Raw genomic sequence first — 17,638 nt, 5'->3', positions numbered from 1 at the left:
TGTTTTCTCTTTCGTCACATATAGTAGGCAATGGAGAATTAAGGTTCTAACTTGGAGCACAGCAGAAACTCTAGGAGCCATGGGGCAACATCATTAATAGAGGCACAAGCGTGTGTGTGTCTTAAATAAGACAGGTCAGGTGACCTACACTGTCCCAGTGTCCAAAAACAACATCTCTCAGTGAGCATGGTTAGCAACCAACTTCCTGCCCCAACCACACCTTATCCCACTCAGCCACTAGCCTTGAATTGCAACCACCTCTGAACCTGAATGCAAAACCCCAAAGATGAATTTCAAATCACTATCCTCAACAAGCATAAGTCAATCCCCATCATAACCAAGAGGCAGCCTTGTGGGGATGAATTGAAAACCTAATCCCCTGCTGATCTCAAGATGCAACCTTCTGACTTCCATCTATCCTCTCTCATTCTCCCCTTATTCACCACCATCTCTGCTCCTTGTTGCATCCTACATCTCTCTCAATATCCCTACCTACTTCAATCATTCTCCTATTCTCTACTCCTGCTTAAACCAAAATATTACACTTGATCTTTGCAAACTGTCTACAACACCACAGCAGATTAACTGATGGATAATTAAAAACAGATTGGTGAACATAACAATTATATAACTTGCCATCCACCTGAAATCACCTGCAGCATGTCACACTACAAGCCATCTTAAAGATAATAGATTTAACAGTTTCAGAAATAAGGAAGTGCATTATCCTCAGTGGGGAGAATTCAGAGTTCTTCTTCAGGGAACTTGCCCCCCCAATTGATTTCAAATGCAAATGGCATTTTGAAATGACCTAGATTTTTGTCATCAAGCTGGCTGCAGAGTTGGGGAAAATTCCCAGGTCTGCAAATCTGACTTTAGGATTGGCTGCCCGTATGCTGGATTTTCAGCCTGGTGGGGCAAGCTAGATCAGAATGCATGGCAGACAATCCGGAAATAGTGAAGGCGGAGGCAAGCTGATAAAAGGCTGGTCTCAGACTCTCGGGGCTCCAACACCGTGTCCAAAATTTTTAAATTAAGTACAAAACATTAAATCTCCCTGCAGCCTTAATTTCCACCGCATCTGCCCCCACAACTCACATACAACGTAGGCCATCTATGCTAAGCCATGCCACCCTTGTACCCTGCACCCACTCCACCATGGCCCTTTGGAGCCCCTATGCCATCTTAAGCTCCTGTAACTCCATGATCCTTCTTCCATTCATGTCAACCCATGTCCCCATACTAACCCACACCCCTGTACCCATCCTTTATATCCTCATGCCAACTCAGTGCCAACCTATGTGCCTACCCTTTGCCCTTATGTCAACTCACCCATTATCTCCCATGGGCAAACCTTAGGACATATACAGAGACAAGATGGAAGTTTTTTTTTTCAATAAAAAGCCTATTGCAGATTTCACTATCTTTGAAAAAACATCTTCGTAAAAATCCATTTATTGTATTTATATTCCTTCAACTATATAAAGCCTTATAGCAATAAACATTCCACTCAAGTGCACAATCCCTTCTAATAATGAGCACTGAATTCAAAGCCTCACTTCAACCACTTGTAGCTGTTAATCAAACTGTGAAATGACAGGCGTTGTAATCTGATAATGGGCAATTGTGAAATCAGTCACGCAGCACCAGCCCAGTTATAGAAAACCACAGGCTTATGTTAACAAATAGAATAGCAACAAAAACAGATAGCAAGCAATAATTTTTGTTTAATATGCCAGACAATTTTGTTGAACAAGGTTTAAAGGGCAGAATGTTTAAAAGCATGGGCAGCTTGACAGCTCCCTTTGAGACATCAGCTTGGCAGGTGCTTTTGACAGTTCTGAGAGATGATGAGTAGTCTGTGTCCGTATGGTGAATATTCAGAATGATGTTCAGGCTTGGGTTGATAAGTGGCAAGTAACATTTGTGGCACAGAAGTGTCAGGCAATGATCCAACAAAAGAAAATCCAACTACCTCCCTTTGACATTCAATGGCATTACCATCACTGAATCCCCACTATCAACATCTTCAGCCGTATAAACACTGCAGCTACAAGAACAGGTCAGAGATTGATAATTTTGCAGGGAGTAATTCACCTCCTGACTCCTCAGTCTGACCACAATCTACAAGGCCCAAGTCAGGAATCTGATGGAATACTCCCCACTCGCCTGGATGAGGTGCATCCCCAACAACATTCATTAAGCTGGATATCATCCAGGACAAAGCAGCCTTCTTGATTGGCACCCCATCCACAAGCATTCACCCCTTCCACTATCGATGCACAGTGTGAACCATCTAGAAGATGCACTGCAGCTGCTCACCAACGTTCCTGTAAAAGCACCTTTCAAACCCATGATCTCTATCTACCACCTAGAAACACAAGAACAGCAATGCATGGGAACACCATGCAAGTTCCCCTCAAGGCTTCACAGCATTGTTACTTGGAAATATATTGCCATTTCTTCTTTGTCACAGGGTCAAAATCCTAAACTCGCTTCCTAACAGGATAACAGGTGTACCTACATCACATATACAAGAAGGCTGCTCACTATCACATCAACAGCAATAGATATGGGCAATAAGTGCTGGATAAGCCAGCAACACCCACTTCCCATGAAAGAATAAAAAATTTCTAATGAACTTGACAATTAACGGGTTTATGCACATATATGCCTGCTTGTGACAATTTTAAACAGCACCTGTTAAGGGCATATATGACTTCCCCCAGTGGTGTCCAAGGACTATCTATCTTCTCCAAAAGGGCAAACATGCTCTTACCAGGTCTACTCTGCATTCCTCAGGTTTTACACTCCCAAGATACCAAGTTCTGGCCTCAATGCAGGCAGTGGGTGATTTAAATGGTCAGTTGCCTCAGTGAATTACACATGCAAAACAAGAACTATCTCCATGCAAGTGGGAAGTTACATGTTTGATGGGGGAGGGCAGGGGTAAGACTCATGACTTTCAGGCACTTTGCCATTTCTGCCAGGGAGGAGAGGCTCTCCAGTGTGGCAGATATCTGGGCCAATTTTTCTTATGACCTTCAGTCAATGCATGTCAAACCAAAAAGGCCAGCTCCATGCTCTCAATCTCATTAACCATATAAGCAGATCCGTGATCAGCCATTTTCCACCACTACCAGAAGTTAAAAGCAATCCTCTTGCATTCTCTGGCATTTTCTCTCCCATGAGCTGGAGGCAGTTTGAAAAAAAGCCTTTGTGAATTTTGCCTTCTCTCAGCACATCAACGCCAGAGAGCTCTCTGCAGTCTACTCATATCTTTTATTCTCAAATCTGTCTGTCAGATGAGATATTAAATTGCTGCCTATCTGCCCTCTAGATGTAAAAGATCCCGTGGCATGACTTCAAAGAAGAGCACGGGATTTTTTTTCCTATGCTCAGGTCAATATTTATCCCTCAGCCAAACATCATTAAAACAAATAAACCGGTCTTAATCGCATGGAATTTTCTCAATCCTTGCTGTTTGCAAAGTTACTGCTACATTTCCCATATTACAAGGGTCCACACTTTACAATGTTCACTCTTCCAATATTCCTCCCTTTGTTTTCATACTATCACTGAGGTTAGAACTCCTTGAAGCACCTTTCACTCACTATTTAATGCTTCAGTCTTTAAACTTTCTCCCTTTTCAAATCATTTAACAAAATCCCTTGCTAACCTAACCTTAAGTAACCAATGTTGTAAAATGCATACTTGTCTCTTGCTCTCACTTTGAGTAAGACACACTACAGAATTGGTGCTATTCATGTATTTTCTGCACCTTTGAAAGTGGCAAATTCTTTCCCATAATGACAAGGATAATAAGATGGCTAGATGATGCGACTCACACAAGAAAGAAATTTCACAGCACTTCCAACAAAGTTATGATGGTGCAGTAGGAATAGCTCCAAGGAAACCCTTAGCTGATATCTCAACCTTACGTGGACAGGATGTTTCCACTAGTAGGAAAAACTAGAACCTAGTTTTTTTGGTTCTGGTCTGGGGATAGAGGGATACAAAAGAATGTTCTAGCTGAAGATCAAGAGCCTCAGGATGTTCCTGGGAATTAACAGATTCCTATCAGCCGTCCAACAAATTTTAAGGCTCACCTGTCTCTTGCGTTGGAGCTATTGGGGATCTTCCATTAATGTCTGTATAGTCTGTTGTATGTTTACTGATGTCTCCTTTTTACATCCACAGGCGATTCGGTCCACCTCGTTGGCCAACAAGGGGCATACACACGGTGCGTCGTGCGAGGGCTGCTCTTGGATGTTGTTTTGAGAGTTGCCTAGTGCTTCATGTCCGTTAGTGTACGCTTAAACTGGACCAATTGACGGGCAACACGACAGCTCAGTGACTATCACTGTTTGCTGTGCAGTTACAAGGACCCGGGCTGGATCTCCAGCTTGAGTCAATGTTTGTAGGAGTTTGCACATTCTCCCCATGCTTGTGTGGGTTTTCTCCAGGTGCTCAGGTTTCCTCCCACACCACAAAAACGTGCTTTTAGGCTGATTGGTGTCAATAAATTGTCCCTAAATTGGATCTCCCTTAATCTGGCGCACATATAATGCCCTAAATTTGCACCCCTTTATTGTGGAGTCCACTAGATGTAGACAAAAGTCGTAGGTAGAACGACTTGAATAAGGCAGTGTGTTAAAATGGGCAGCACAGGCTTGTGGGGCCGAAGGGCCTGTTTCCCATGCTGTGCTGTTGTTTGTTCAAAGGGCATACCCTCAGTTAAAGGGGCAATCCTTTAAAACAGAGATGAGGAGGAATTTCTTCAGTCAGAGTGGTGAATCTGTGGAACTCTTTGCCACAGAAGGCTGTGGAGGCCAAGTCATTGAGTGTCTTTAAGACAGATGGATAGGTTCTTGGTTGGTAATGGAATCAGGGATTATGGGGAAAAATGATGAGAAAAAAAAATCAGCCATGATTGAGTCTGCTCTGCCATTCAACAGGCCGAATGGTCTAATTCTGCTCCTACGTCTTATGGTCTTATTTATGCTTCCTAACTTTGCAACAGTACAAACAAGAAGAAACGGTAGTACAGTGGGAATGAAGGAAAAGATAGGCACGGGCAAGATTAAAGTAATTTATTCACCAAATCAGCAATGTTGTCAGCTGTTTCTTTTAATAACCTTCCATACTAATACTCCAAGCTGGTACTTGTATTAGTTTTTCTCTAAAGCTTCTAATAAACCACACAGCTTTTAAGGTAACTTAGTGAATTTCCACTGCCATAAAGTAACAATTATATGGGTATATATGGTAGAATTGACCAATTTTTGTTACAATCATAAATTATGACCAAATTACTATACATCGTCAATAGCCAACATGTAACAAACATTTACTCCAAATTTATTTCACTCTTAGATGCAAGATAAACAATAACAAACAGCATTCCTTAATTCTATAATTTCTTGCATGTAATTTTTTTTTTGGACAACATCAGCAAGAGCATTAATCCTATTCACTACTGAATCACTACATTAACAATAAGAAACCAAATGATACTCACCAAATCAATTATTCCTTTCAGGGCGTGAAATCCTCCATTAACAGGGAAGACGTGGTCTGGGGAATCTGCAACTTTTTCCAGCTTTTCAAAGCAAAAGTATTTCATTTTAAAAAGCAGCTTAATGCAGAACTTCCAACCTTCAACAATGATGCATCTTATTTAACAATGAAATCCATCATTCACCCAGCTGGCACATCAGTCACAATTTTTACATCAATACAATCAATGAGCCAGATTTTTACAACACTTCAGTTTTATCGTACTTCCGCCTGTTAAATGGAATATATACAAGAAATCCAATTAGTGATCTAATGATTAATCTCATCATAATTGGAGTCTAGAACAGTTCCACTGAGGGGAAAAATGTACAATTATGTTCTTTTGAAGAGAATGAGGCACAGTGGGAAATGCATTTTGTGAAAAACTTCAAAGACATATTCTCACATAAATTCGGTACAGATCCAGACCACACAATTACTCTGATGCAAGCCAAATGTCAGTATAATTTATTGATCAATTCTAACTTTGCCACCTGGCATCTTCTTCCTTCATTTTCTTAATCAGACCTATACTTTAGTTGGCCATTAAAATGCATATGGAAACTAAATTTAGCACAAAACCAACTCTTTGCTTTGCAATTTAATTATGTGCTTATTTTGACCTAGTTTTTCCGCCATTCCATTCACTACACAATATTTCCCACTTCCAAAAAGTTCAGCTGCACACTGAAAGTAGATGAAACGATTTGGTGGAGCCATAGTCATTGCAAAATTGTTGATTTCTCTATGGGTTTGCATCAGCAAGAAAGTAATCTGCTTCACGCTTCAAAAGTTAATTAGATATTGTGTCCTTTCTCAGACTTCTGTTGATTGTGCACATCATGGTTTGAAAAGGGACATGTAAAATTGCCCCTTTAAATTGCACAAGGAGATTACCTTGCCAGTCACGAGTTGTCAGGTTATGAGTGAGTTATATTTTGCACTGCAAGCAAGAGATAAAGTAGTCTCACAGCTCCTTATTATACATTCTGTTTATACCATATTCTTCTTCTTCACGTAGCATCCCCATGGTGTATACCTTGATTTTCACGTTGAGGCAGGGCAAGGAGTTGACTTGGAAATTTCCTGACTCACTGGACCAGTCCCATCTCAGTAAAAAGTACACAGAATCATGTGATTTTTGCTCTGAGGGACTGAGGGCGGGGGCATATGTGGATAGAGTTAGGCACAATGACCCCCAGATATAGGGCATGGAAGGCCACAGTGGTGAACTAGTGCAGAGGTAGGCTATTTTGGAGACTAGGCTTGGTTCTCTGAAATGATGCCCAAGTGTTTTCAGAAGTAGTTAGGTTCTCTAGACCTTACCCATCACATCGCCTCATCCTCCATGCTAACTCAATGTCAATTTAGGCATCCTACCCACCCCCAATGACCTCTCACCTTATTCCTTCATAGACAGAGCTCCCATGTGAAGGTGAAAACAAGTAACTTCGAACTACTCAATACAGCTATCACTCATATATACCTGATATTGATAAAATTCCCATTCATAAACTGAAATTCCCTTTCAAAACTGGGTTAAATCTCAAGTAGGTAATCTCTAAAAACAAACTTCTGCCTCGACAGTCCCATTAAAGGCAGCTCATCCTTTACTCTATGAGCTGCTATTTAAACTGAGCTCAGAATCTCGTCCCAAGATAACCATAGCATTTGAAACTCAGCCAAGCATTTGTAAAAGAAACATAATCATTTTGGAGAATTGTCAACAAAGAACTCTATTAAAATGGCATAACCAGTTAGAACTAATTGTTTTTTGAATCTGCAGCAGATGGCCAGTCAATCAAAGCATTTCAGCTGGGGATTTTTTTTAAAACTCAGTAACAGCTTTTTCTAAAATGTTTAAAGATGGGACCTTTAATAAACTTCAGGTCATAACAGTTATAGAGACCTTATCTGCCCTTCATGAGTGTTTCTATTTACTCCATCAATTTTTGACTCCCACGCTGCTGGTTAAGATCTTTGTAACAGACAAGAAGTGGTTGGTTTGATCTCTGCACAGAGTTTAAATGGTTCCTGCTGAACGTGGAATTTCCCTCTCGTATGAATCACAACCTACCCCCTTTCCCTTACTGGTACGAATTGGATCTTTCAGAAAATGAAGTAGGAACTTCTGCATCTGGGTCCCATGTGCCCTTTTTTACATCTATGGAATCCTTCCCATCTCTCAAAAGTCCTAATTAAGAGGTAGTTAGCTGCAGTAAATGCAGATGTACATATATTTTATATTTAGCCATATTATTAAGTATAAAAAAATTAGACAGTTTTTAGCAATCTAGGAATTAATGCCAATAGAGGATTTATTCCAAATGTACCAAGTGAGAAATGGGCAGCTGAACAATGCAAGGGATATAGGGAATCATAAATAGAAGAAAACCTTTTAGGCCCTTATGAAGAGTAATTTAGTTAGTGCCACTTTCCATATCCCTGAAACTTTTCCTCATTCAAGGATTTATTCAATCACCTTTTCCAGATTATTGAACCTGTATTCATAATCCAATCAGGTAGTGCATTCCAAATCCCAGGTGCACTAACTATAGACCAAAGCTTCTTCTGCAGCACCTCTCGAACTTGAAACCTCTGTGAGCTAGGGAAGCGGGTACATGGCAGCAACTCCACGTTGCCTTCCATATCGCATATAATCTTGACATGGATGTTAACTGACATCCCCTTCATTGTCACTGGGTCAAAGTCCTTGAACTCCTTACCTAAAAGCAATGTGGGACTGTTTACACAGTATGGACCACAGCAGTTCACTATGGAGTTCCACCACCAGATTCTGAAGGACATCAAGGGATCAGCAATAAATGACAGCCTTGCTTACTATGCCAAATCTGAAAAGATAATGGCACAAAGCTACCTTAGTCAGATGTCTGATCCATACCCTATAATGAGGCCTGACGCACATCCTGCAACTATGAGATGACTGAACTAAACCAATCCATCCTTATGTCATCTTTGATGAGGTTTCTGGGCCCTGACTCTGGGCCTGTTGGATCACTCATTAGACACAGACTGAATATTAACCAGCTATGTTATAAAGTCCTACCTGTTTTTCCTTAAAGTCTTTGACTCCAACACAGTAAATAATTGCCCCTAGTTCTCTTGCCTTATTAGCCTATAAAGAAATTCAAAATAAATTAGTTTCAGCAAAAGAAAAAAATACATGTTGCATAATTCAATGGCAATCTTAGAATTTTACACTTGCCTGTTCAATTGTATAAGGCAATATCAATTCCACTAATTCACCATCGGTTAAAACAATGATTGCACTTGCAGTCTTCAAATTGTTTTGCTCCTTTATTTGTTCGGAGGCCTAAAAAATATAGCAATTAAACATCCATTAATGCTTAAAGAAGTTACTGGGTATTTATAACATGTGGATACATAAACTTGTCCCAAAAAATCAATTTGAACAAGTTGTTTTGGACAATGAGCAACAACAAATGAATTTCTCCACTTCACCTTTTAGATTTCGGATCATTAAAAACCATTCCCAACCAAACAACAAGCGATGATTCTACTCTCAAAACTACAACACCACATTGAGAAGATTCTCAACATCACATTGAGAATGGGGGCGGGCGGGGGTGGTATGTTGCAATTTCCACATATGAGGTTCACAAAGGCAGCTACGTACGTAAAATGCAGCTGCCATCAAAACGATTCAATTTTCCTAACTGGAATGCCCAACACCTGTCTTGTGGGCTTCAAACATTTGAGAAAACTGCCAAAAAGTTATTTAAAGAGGTGAGGTATGCTTTGGGAAAATTCCAGGAACCCTTCTGGAGAGGTCAGCTGCCCTTCTGGTAGTATTAGGAGTATACGTGATCACACGTAAAAAGTGTATAACCTCATTTGGACTGTTAAACTGTCAAACCATTTTAATCCCCAAACCCTTTAAGTGTTTGGTGTAGTAACAGCCTATTGTGGTTGCTTGCAGTTTCATTATCTAGCTGTTGACATAAGCCTGCAGTTTTCATTATAGGATTGGTGCTGCATGACTGATTCCACAATCTATCATTATCACAGCTCTAAATGGTTATAATAGGTGGACCTCTCCCACCTGGGACTAGTCCTGTGGCGGTGCAGTGATGGAGAGTGTTTCCCACTGCAGAGACTTAAGGAAAACCACACTACACCTTCTATCCCCAACTTCATTGGTTATGCATTCAGAGGTTTCGCACCATACTCCATGGCAGGGCTGGCTTGATAGCATGCATCCCACCATCGTATCTGGATGCCATATTGAAAAGGCCACAATTGAAGAAAGAAGATGGATCTCCAGAAGAAAAACATTGTTTTTTCACTCCATTCTTGAAGTTACAAAGTCAGTGCACAGAGTGGACCAAGCAAACCTGAATCCATCTTCCTGCTTGCTCCAAAAATCAAATTCCAATTGAATCCAATTCATGGTCCCCACAAGAGAGAGACAAACAAAACCCAAGTTGACAAAATAAGGCATTGCTGACATCTTGGGCTTTATCTGATATGCTTGATCTTAGCCAAAAGGCCAAGAAGCGAGAAGATGAATCTCCAGGAACACAGAGGCTGAAAGATGCACCTGAAAGATGCTCCCTCCACTTACTGATATACTGTCCTGAGGCCCAAGATTGCTGGCGGCTACCATCCTGAACTGTGGAGGCAGCCTCGGGGCATCATTAGCCATGTCCTGACTTCTGCATACCGCTGGCCAAGAGAACTAAAGGAGCAGATATTAGCTGCAGCCAGGTAGGAAAGAACTGCTTTTAAGCAGGGATCATTTAGTGTCCAGAAAATTAACAGTTGTCTAAGAGCCAAACTTCAGCAGCAAATCCCTGGCAGATATTAGGTTTTGAAAAAAACAAAAACTGAATAGGTGTATTCCTGAAAGGTATTGTTTTCAAATATCACTATAACCTCGCCTCTTCTCCATCTCTGTAATCATCCCCAGCCCTACAAATCTGAGATATAAGCACTACTCTAATTCTGACCTTTTATACAAAGAACAAAGAAAATTACAGTACAGGAACAGGCCCTTTGGCCCTCCAAGCTTGCACCGACCATGCTGCCCGACTTCTAAAACCCCCTACCCTTCCAGGGACCATATCCCACTATTCCCATCCTATTCATATATTTGTCAAGATGGCCCTTAAAGGCCACCACCATATCCATTTCCACTACCTCTCCGAGTTTCAGGCACCGACTACTGTGTAAAAATTCTGCCTTGTGCATCTCCTTTAAACCTTGCCCCTTGCATCTTAAACCTGTGCCCCCCAGTAACTGAATCATCCACCCTGGGAAAAAGCTTCTGCCTATCCACTCTGTCCAGGCCTCTGATAATTTTGTAGACTTCTATCAGGTCTCCCCTCAATCTCCATCGTTCCAGTGATTTTAGTTGTTCCACCATTGGTGACTGCTGGCAGAATTTTCCCACCACAGGAATCATTGCAGATGGGACATAGACCATAAAAAAGGTCCGTTGACCTCAAGTGGGACTTTCCAGTTTTGGGATGAGCCATCCGGAAAATCCCACCCTACTTCTTCAGTTGCTTAGGTCCAAGTTTTAGAATACTTTCCCTATACCTCTCTAACTCTTTAACTCACTTTCTTCAAGTTAAAGACGTTCCTTAAACATATGTCTTTGACCAAGCTTTTGGTCATCTGATCCAATACTTCCCATGTGGTTTCGTGTTGTGTTTTATTTTGTAATGCTCCAAAGTCCCTTGGGACATTTTCTTGCATTAAAGACTTTATATGAGTATAAATTGTTGTTGGGCAATTCTGAGTCAGAAAAATTACTTTTTCAAGCTGCTTTGCTTTACATTTCAAAATGTTCCACTTTATAAATTATGCTTTCATTTTACTAATGTAGCAAAACAAAATATACTAGCAAAAATAAAACAAACTATACTAGATCCAAAAACGTTGTCTTAGAAGTATTTTGAGCAAATTGATTGGTTTTCCTTCTCCTGCTAACAACTTTGCACATCAACTAATGACAATTAGCAACTCTCAATACTCAGGAGTCAGAAATCGTAGAATCCTTACGGTGCAAAAGGAGGCCATTTGGCCCTTTGAGTCTGCATCGACCATAAACCCACCCAAGCCTATCCCTATATTCCCACTTATTTACCCTGGCTAGTTCCCCCTGACACTAAGGGGCAATTTACTATGGCCAATCAACCTAACCTGCACACCTTTGGACTGTGGGAGGAAACGCACGCAGACATGAGGAGAATGAGCAAACTCCACAGACAGACAGTCTGAGGCTGGAATTGAACATGGGTCCCTGGCACTGTGAGGCAGCAGTGTTAACCACTGTGTCACCATGTCATTAAATAAGTTGAATAAATTGAATTGCAATGCAAGTAAATTTGTATGTCACTCAGCTGAAATTTACACAAATATATATCCATCAATTTTAAAGATATTTGAAGCACAGAAGTTGCCACCTTTATAATATTACAAGCAGATCTCTGGAGATATTGCACACAATCAGATGATACAAGGTGTTACAGGCAGAAGCAGTAATGCTATGTATTTTACATTTCACTGCTAGAATGGTGAAGTGGGCATCACTTCAACAAAGACTCTAACTATTTGCATTTGGCAAATGCGCTTAGAAAATAACTGCTAATCATACAGATCTGGATGCCAGCCTCATTTGTCCTTTTTAAAAATATAGACATAATCAATAAGGCCACTGAAGAGGCTGCATACATTCTGACTCCAGAACCTTTAGGTCCCAGAGAATCTATAAATTCCACATAACTCCATTTGCTTCTTTGTATCCCAGTCATAAAGTGTGACAAGATAATTTTAGTCTGATATAAAATGTGACTGCTAGGAAATGCACACCAGAGGGGTGGCACAGTGGTTATCACAGCTGCCTCAGAGCTCCAGAGACTCGGGTTCAATTCTGGCCCTGGGTAATAGTGTGTGGAGCCAGCACGTTCTGCCCGTGTCGACGTGAGTTTCCTCCGAGCGCTCTGGTTTCCACCCACTGTCCCAAGATGTGCAGGTTTAGGTGGATTAGGAGCCATGTGAATGTGTGGGGTCATGGGGTTAGGGCAGGGGAAAGGGTAAGATACCCTGTCAGACAGTTAGTGCAGACCTGATGGGCCAAATGCCCTTTCTGCACAGTAGGGATTCTAGGTGATCACATCACATCTGTATAAATATATATGTCATTTTAAGTTTACAAGATAAAAATAAATTAGAATTTTTGAACATTTTTGGAACTCAACTAGATATTTTTCCTTTCTTTGAGTAACCATATAGGCTGTCCATCTACTTTTCACAATGATGATACTTCTTTCATCTCATTTGATTTGTTTTGAAGAGTATTTAGTACAAATGACATGCAAAGAAATGTATTTTCACAATTCCACAGTCCTACAAGTAAATGAAAAGGAACAACTTACCGCTTTTATGCCTAGATGCATATAAGTATCACCTGCTGGATTGACAGATTTGAGAGCAGCAAGACCATCATTGATTTTCTGCCTATAACAATAAAAAGAGAAAAAAATTCCAGATGTCAATGCTTGAATATTAGAATAAATTTACTTCAACTAGAGAAAAAAAAGTCCAAAGATGTGTGGGTTAAGTTGATTGGCCATGCTAAAATTGCTGCCTAGTGTCCCGAGATGTGTGGGTAAGAGGGATTAGTGGGTAGGGATATAGGGGTAAGGCCTGGGTGGAATTGTGGTCAGTGCAGACTCGATGGGCCAAATGGCCTCTTTCTGCAATATAGGGTTTCTATGATTCTATAAACAAATCCTCAGCTTGTGGGGCAATTAAATTGACTGGGAGAAAACAACCGGATTCCTCCGGTGGGTGTCAGTTCCAGAACTTAGATTTATACCCTGTCCAAATATGGTGAATGAAAAGATTTTCTTTCAGTTAGCTATAATAAACTGACTTTAAATTAGTTTATTTTCGCAAGTCCTTTGTTAACTCATACTGGAAAATTAACTGTCATTCAACACAAATTAACAAATAAGGTACAATTTCACTCAGAAGTCACAGGAAAGCAAGGTTATGGAAGTGGGAAGGTCATGCTGTACATTGAGCTCGTCATTGAGATGCATTGTTAAACTGCAGTGTGTTTAATTTCTTAGCAGTGAATCACTCTTCATTCATTAAATGCTAAAAACATTTAATCCCCTTCCAAAATTTAAACTTAAAAAAAGAAAATAAAAATGATTGAGCCACTTCGCTGATCATTCTGTTGTATTTCATGCCCTTTCTCACAAAAAAACAGAAAAAATAGTTGGCTATTTTATATGCATGAGTTTTCCCCTTTCCCAAATGCACAGTCTTTTGCTTTTATAACATTCAACCCTAACTCGTAACGCCACATAATTACCCTGCTAATCCCCTTAACCACATCTTTGGACTCTAAGGGGCAGTTTACCATAGCAAATCCACATAACTTGCATATCTTTGGACAGTGGGAGGAAACTGCAGTACCCAGAGGAAACCCACGCAGACACAGGGAGAATGTGCAAACTCCACACAGTGACCAAAGAATGGAATCAAACCTGGGTTTCTGGCACTGTGAAGCAGCAGTGCTAACCACTGTGCCACCGTCTTCTCAGTTTTATGCTTCAGTGCAAGTCATGCCATCAGCAAACCAACCAACCCAATGTCGATTGACAGACAATTTCTCAATGATCTCTTGTAGTTGTGAGAAATCATTCTCTACCACATCTGTCCTACAGGGGGAACTGAACATCTAACATTCCATCAGATATTAACTACTTGTGACATCAAAATTCCTAACAGTTATCATGCATTCAATTTGTAGTCTCTGGAGTTTAGAAGAATGAGAGGTGACCTCGTTGAAACATACAAAATTCAGAAGGAGCTTGACAGGGTAGACACAGAGGTTGTTTCCCCTGGCACCCTGGCAAAGGAACATAAAACATGGGGCCATAGTCTCAGAACAAACAGGTCGATCCTTTAGGACTGAGCTGAGGAGAAATTTCTTTACTCAAAAGATTGCAAATCTTCAGAATTCTCCACCCCAAAAGGTCCTGGATGCTTCATCCTTAACTATATTCAAAGCTGGGATAGACCGATGTTTGGTCTCTCAGGGAATCAAGGGTGGGCAGGAAAGTGGAATCAAAGCCCATGAATAGCCAAACTTATATTGAATAGTGGAGCAACCTCAGTGGGCTATATGGGCTGCTCCTATATCTTCTGTTCTTGTGTTCAGTGAATGGGAGACAATTCCTTAGCAGTCAAATAGGTGCCTCTCGCAGCATTCAATTCCCAGTCAGTTTAGGGATTTGGCCCTGTCCACAGCTGACTTTTGGATGCTGCCTACAATAGTCAATGCAGTGCTGTATGATCATGAGTCAGGCACATGATAAGAGTTCTGATAATTCTTTCCCACGCAGTCAGCAAAAAAAAAGCAAAACCTCTCTTCACATCTTCCTTTTTATTAGCATCTTGCTTCGGAACTGCAACACAATGGATTCTATTTACAATGCTTTGTGTAAATTACATTTCATAAACTAAGATAATTTGTCAAATAACTTATAACTACTTATTAGTAGCTTCAATATTCTGGCTTTTTTCAAATTTCACTTTAGGATATGGCAAAAGTAGAAGTTTTTGAACACAACTCAGTTATTTTCCCCTCAAGTAATATTATCGAAGAGTTGGCAACGCTGGTCAAACACATTCCATCTCCATTGGTATAAACCATTCTTAAATCGGATACAGTATGGCTATCTGTACGGTAAAGCTCCCAACATCCTGCTAAGTAATGTCTCAATCCAAATCTCGGAAAATCAGCCCTTCCTTTTTCTGCACTAGCTACCCTGTGACCTCTCTTCCTGATGTTGTGAATTTACTGCCAACTATTGCTGAATCAGAAATGGGATTCTCTGGCCTCATCCATGGTGGGATCCGTTGTGAACAACAGTGGTAAGTTTGGTGTTCCAGTCAAAACTCTATTCACTGTACGGCACCGGAAAATCCCAGCAACAAACAAGGGTGTAAGGTTTTGGCCTATGTGGCTTTTCCTATGGATTCATGCCCACTAATAATTGAGAATGGTTGCTTCTGAAAGGAGAGTAACACCTGTGTCTCAGTTGGAGCAGTGTATGGTCTACTGGTAGCAGCCCACTTCAAATTTTCAGTCACTTAAATTAACTGATTCAAATTCTCAGTGCTCCTGTGATTGACAGGCCAGTTTGCTAATGGCAACTAAATCAGCCACTTCAATACACAGTGACTCACCAAAGCTTCAAAGAAACACTGTTCAACAAAACAATGCAGTAGCTTTAACTTAACCAAATGTTTAAAACTGACAGGTTTGAGTGCAACATTAGATTTGGATCCTATTCGGTTTTATTCTCCATTGCAAAGTAATATCAAGACAGTGTATAACCAATGTCCCACCCAAACTCATTGGTTGCCCTTCCAATGAGTTAGGTTAAAATTATCCCTTAACAATGCACACACCGAATAGACAGTAGTATGAGAAGCTTTAAGAACTACATTCTGGTGAGCTTGATCATTAAATAGCTCTGCAGGAAGCAGGAGGCAGCAGGATCAAAGCAGATGGAAGGGAAAAAACAGGAAAAGCATCACAAGGTGGAAATGAAATTGACTTGGTGTTTCATACAAGCCACTCTCTACAAGTGGATTTAAACTACACACCTCATTTTATGTAGGAGCTTAAAGCCAACTGAGATAGCTGACAGACAAAAATGCATCTTAATAGAGGATCATGTACAAGAATTTGTTAGCTTGATTGGTGGGCTTTCCCTTTGATACTAAAATCATTAAGGTCAGACTCTACCAATCCAAATCAGAAAGTGCCACACAAGTGCTCGGCAACGACCATCCCCAATAAGAGAAAATTTAACCATTTCCCTTTGACGTTCAATGACATTATCTTCGCTGAGTGCACCATTATCAATATCCTAGAGGTTAACACTGACCTGAAGCTCAACTGGAGCAACTATATAATACTTTGGCTACAAGAGTTGATCCGAGACTGGGAATTCTATGGCAAGCAACTCACATCCTGAGTTTCTAAAACCTGTCACTATTTACAAGGCGCAAGTTAGCAGTGTGATTAACATTACACACTTGCCTGAGTGAATGCAGTTCCAGGAACACAAACAGCAGCATCTGGATCAAAGCAGCCAGCTTGAATGGCACCCCAAGCACCAGCTTAAACATTTACCCCCTCTGCCACTAGATGCACAGTGGCAGCAGTGTGTACCATCCACATGGTGCACTTCAGCCTGTTGATTCTTTTCTGTTTGTATGAGTATTATTTCTCAAACGTTCCTCATCACAGATGTTTAGATGACCAGCCTGTAATTACTAGGAATGTCTTTACAGCCTTTCTTAAATAAAGATGTCATATTTTCCATTCTGCAATTCTCTGGCACCTCCCCAGTGTCTAAGAAAAACTGGAAAATGGTAGCAAGCACTTTTTGCTATCTCCACCTGGGATGAAAGCTTAGTCAGTCTTTCCAGCGTATCCTACATATCAGTTTTCACCTCATCCATCATCTTTACTTTTGTCAGCTCCTCTTTCATCAGTAAACATTGATGCAAACAGCTCACTACACATTTCAACCTTGATCACCCTATCTTAGGGCTTCAGTATGGGTGCACATGCCATCTCTGATCAGAGGGTTGGACCTATGAGAGGTTCACCCTCATTACAGGTGAGCGCATGGGAACTGAGACTGGATTTGTTTTTCCCCCTTGTCTCTGGAATGTCCTCCTTCATCTCTCTGGCATGGACAGCCAGATGTTTCAGTATTTCTTCACATGCCATGCCTTCATCCCCCTCCTCCACCTCAATTGAGCTTTATGCCTCTTTCTCTTTGAAATTTTCACCCATTTGCATTATGAGGTTGTGCAGCAAACGACAATAATCCATGACACCTTCACAGCATCATATTGAAGAGCACTGGCCAGACCAGTCTAGGCAGTGGAAGTCATCTCAGCAGGCTAGTGGCCTGCTTCATGACGTCCTTTAATATGCCAAGGCCAGCATTAAACCTTTCTTCAGCCTCAGTGCATGGATTTCTGACAGTAG

At 40.8% G+C, this 17,638-nt stretch overlaps 1 protein-coding gene across 1 annotated transcript in view; it reads right to left on the bottom strand.

The window, feature by feature from the left end:
- Positions 1–17,638, bottom strand: part of antxr2a (ANTXR cell adhesion molecule 2a) — a 198,644-nt gene that overhangs the window by 169,528 nt on the left and 11,478 nt on the right. Inside the window, exons 4-7 of the mRNA XM_080191187.1 lie at positions 12,984–13,065; positions 8,786–8,893; positions 8,627–8,695; positions 5,522–5,602 (exon numbers count right to left, since the gene is read on the bottom strand). Coding sequence (XP_080047313.1) covers positions 5,522–5,602; positions 8,627–8,695; positions 8,786–8,893; positions 12,984–13,065 — 340 coding nt within the window. The remainder of the gene's footprint in view (positions 1–5,521; positions 5,603–8,626; positions 8,696–8,785; positions 8,894–12,983; positions 13,066–17,638) is intronic.

Source organism: Carcharhinus amblyrhynchos, chromosome 1 (genome assembly GCF_965287045.1).
Source record: "Carcharhinus amblyrhynchos chromosome 1, sCarAmb.v2.hapA, whole genome shotgun sequence".
Lineage (NCBI taxonomy): Eukaryota > Metazoa > Chordata > Chondrichthyes > Carcharhiniformes > Carcharhinidae > Carcharhinus > Carcharhinus amblyrhynchos.
This window is presented reverse-complemented; position numbering and strand designations above follow the sequence as displayed.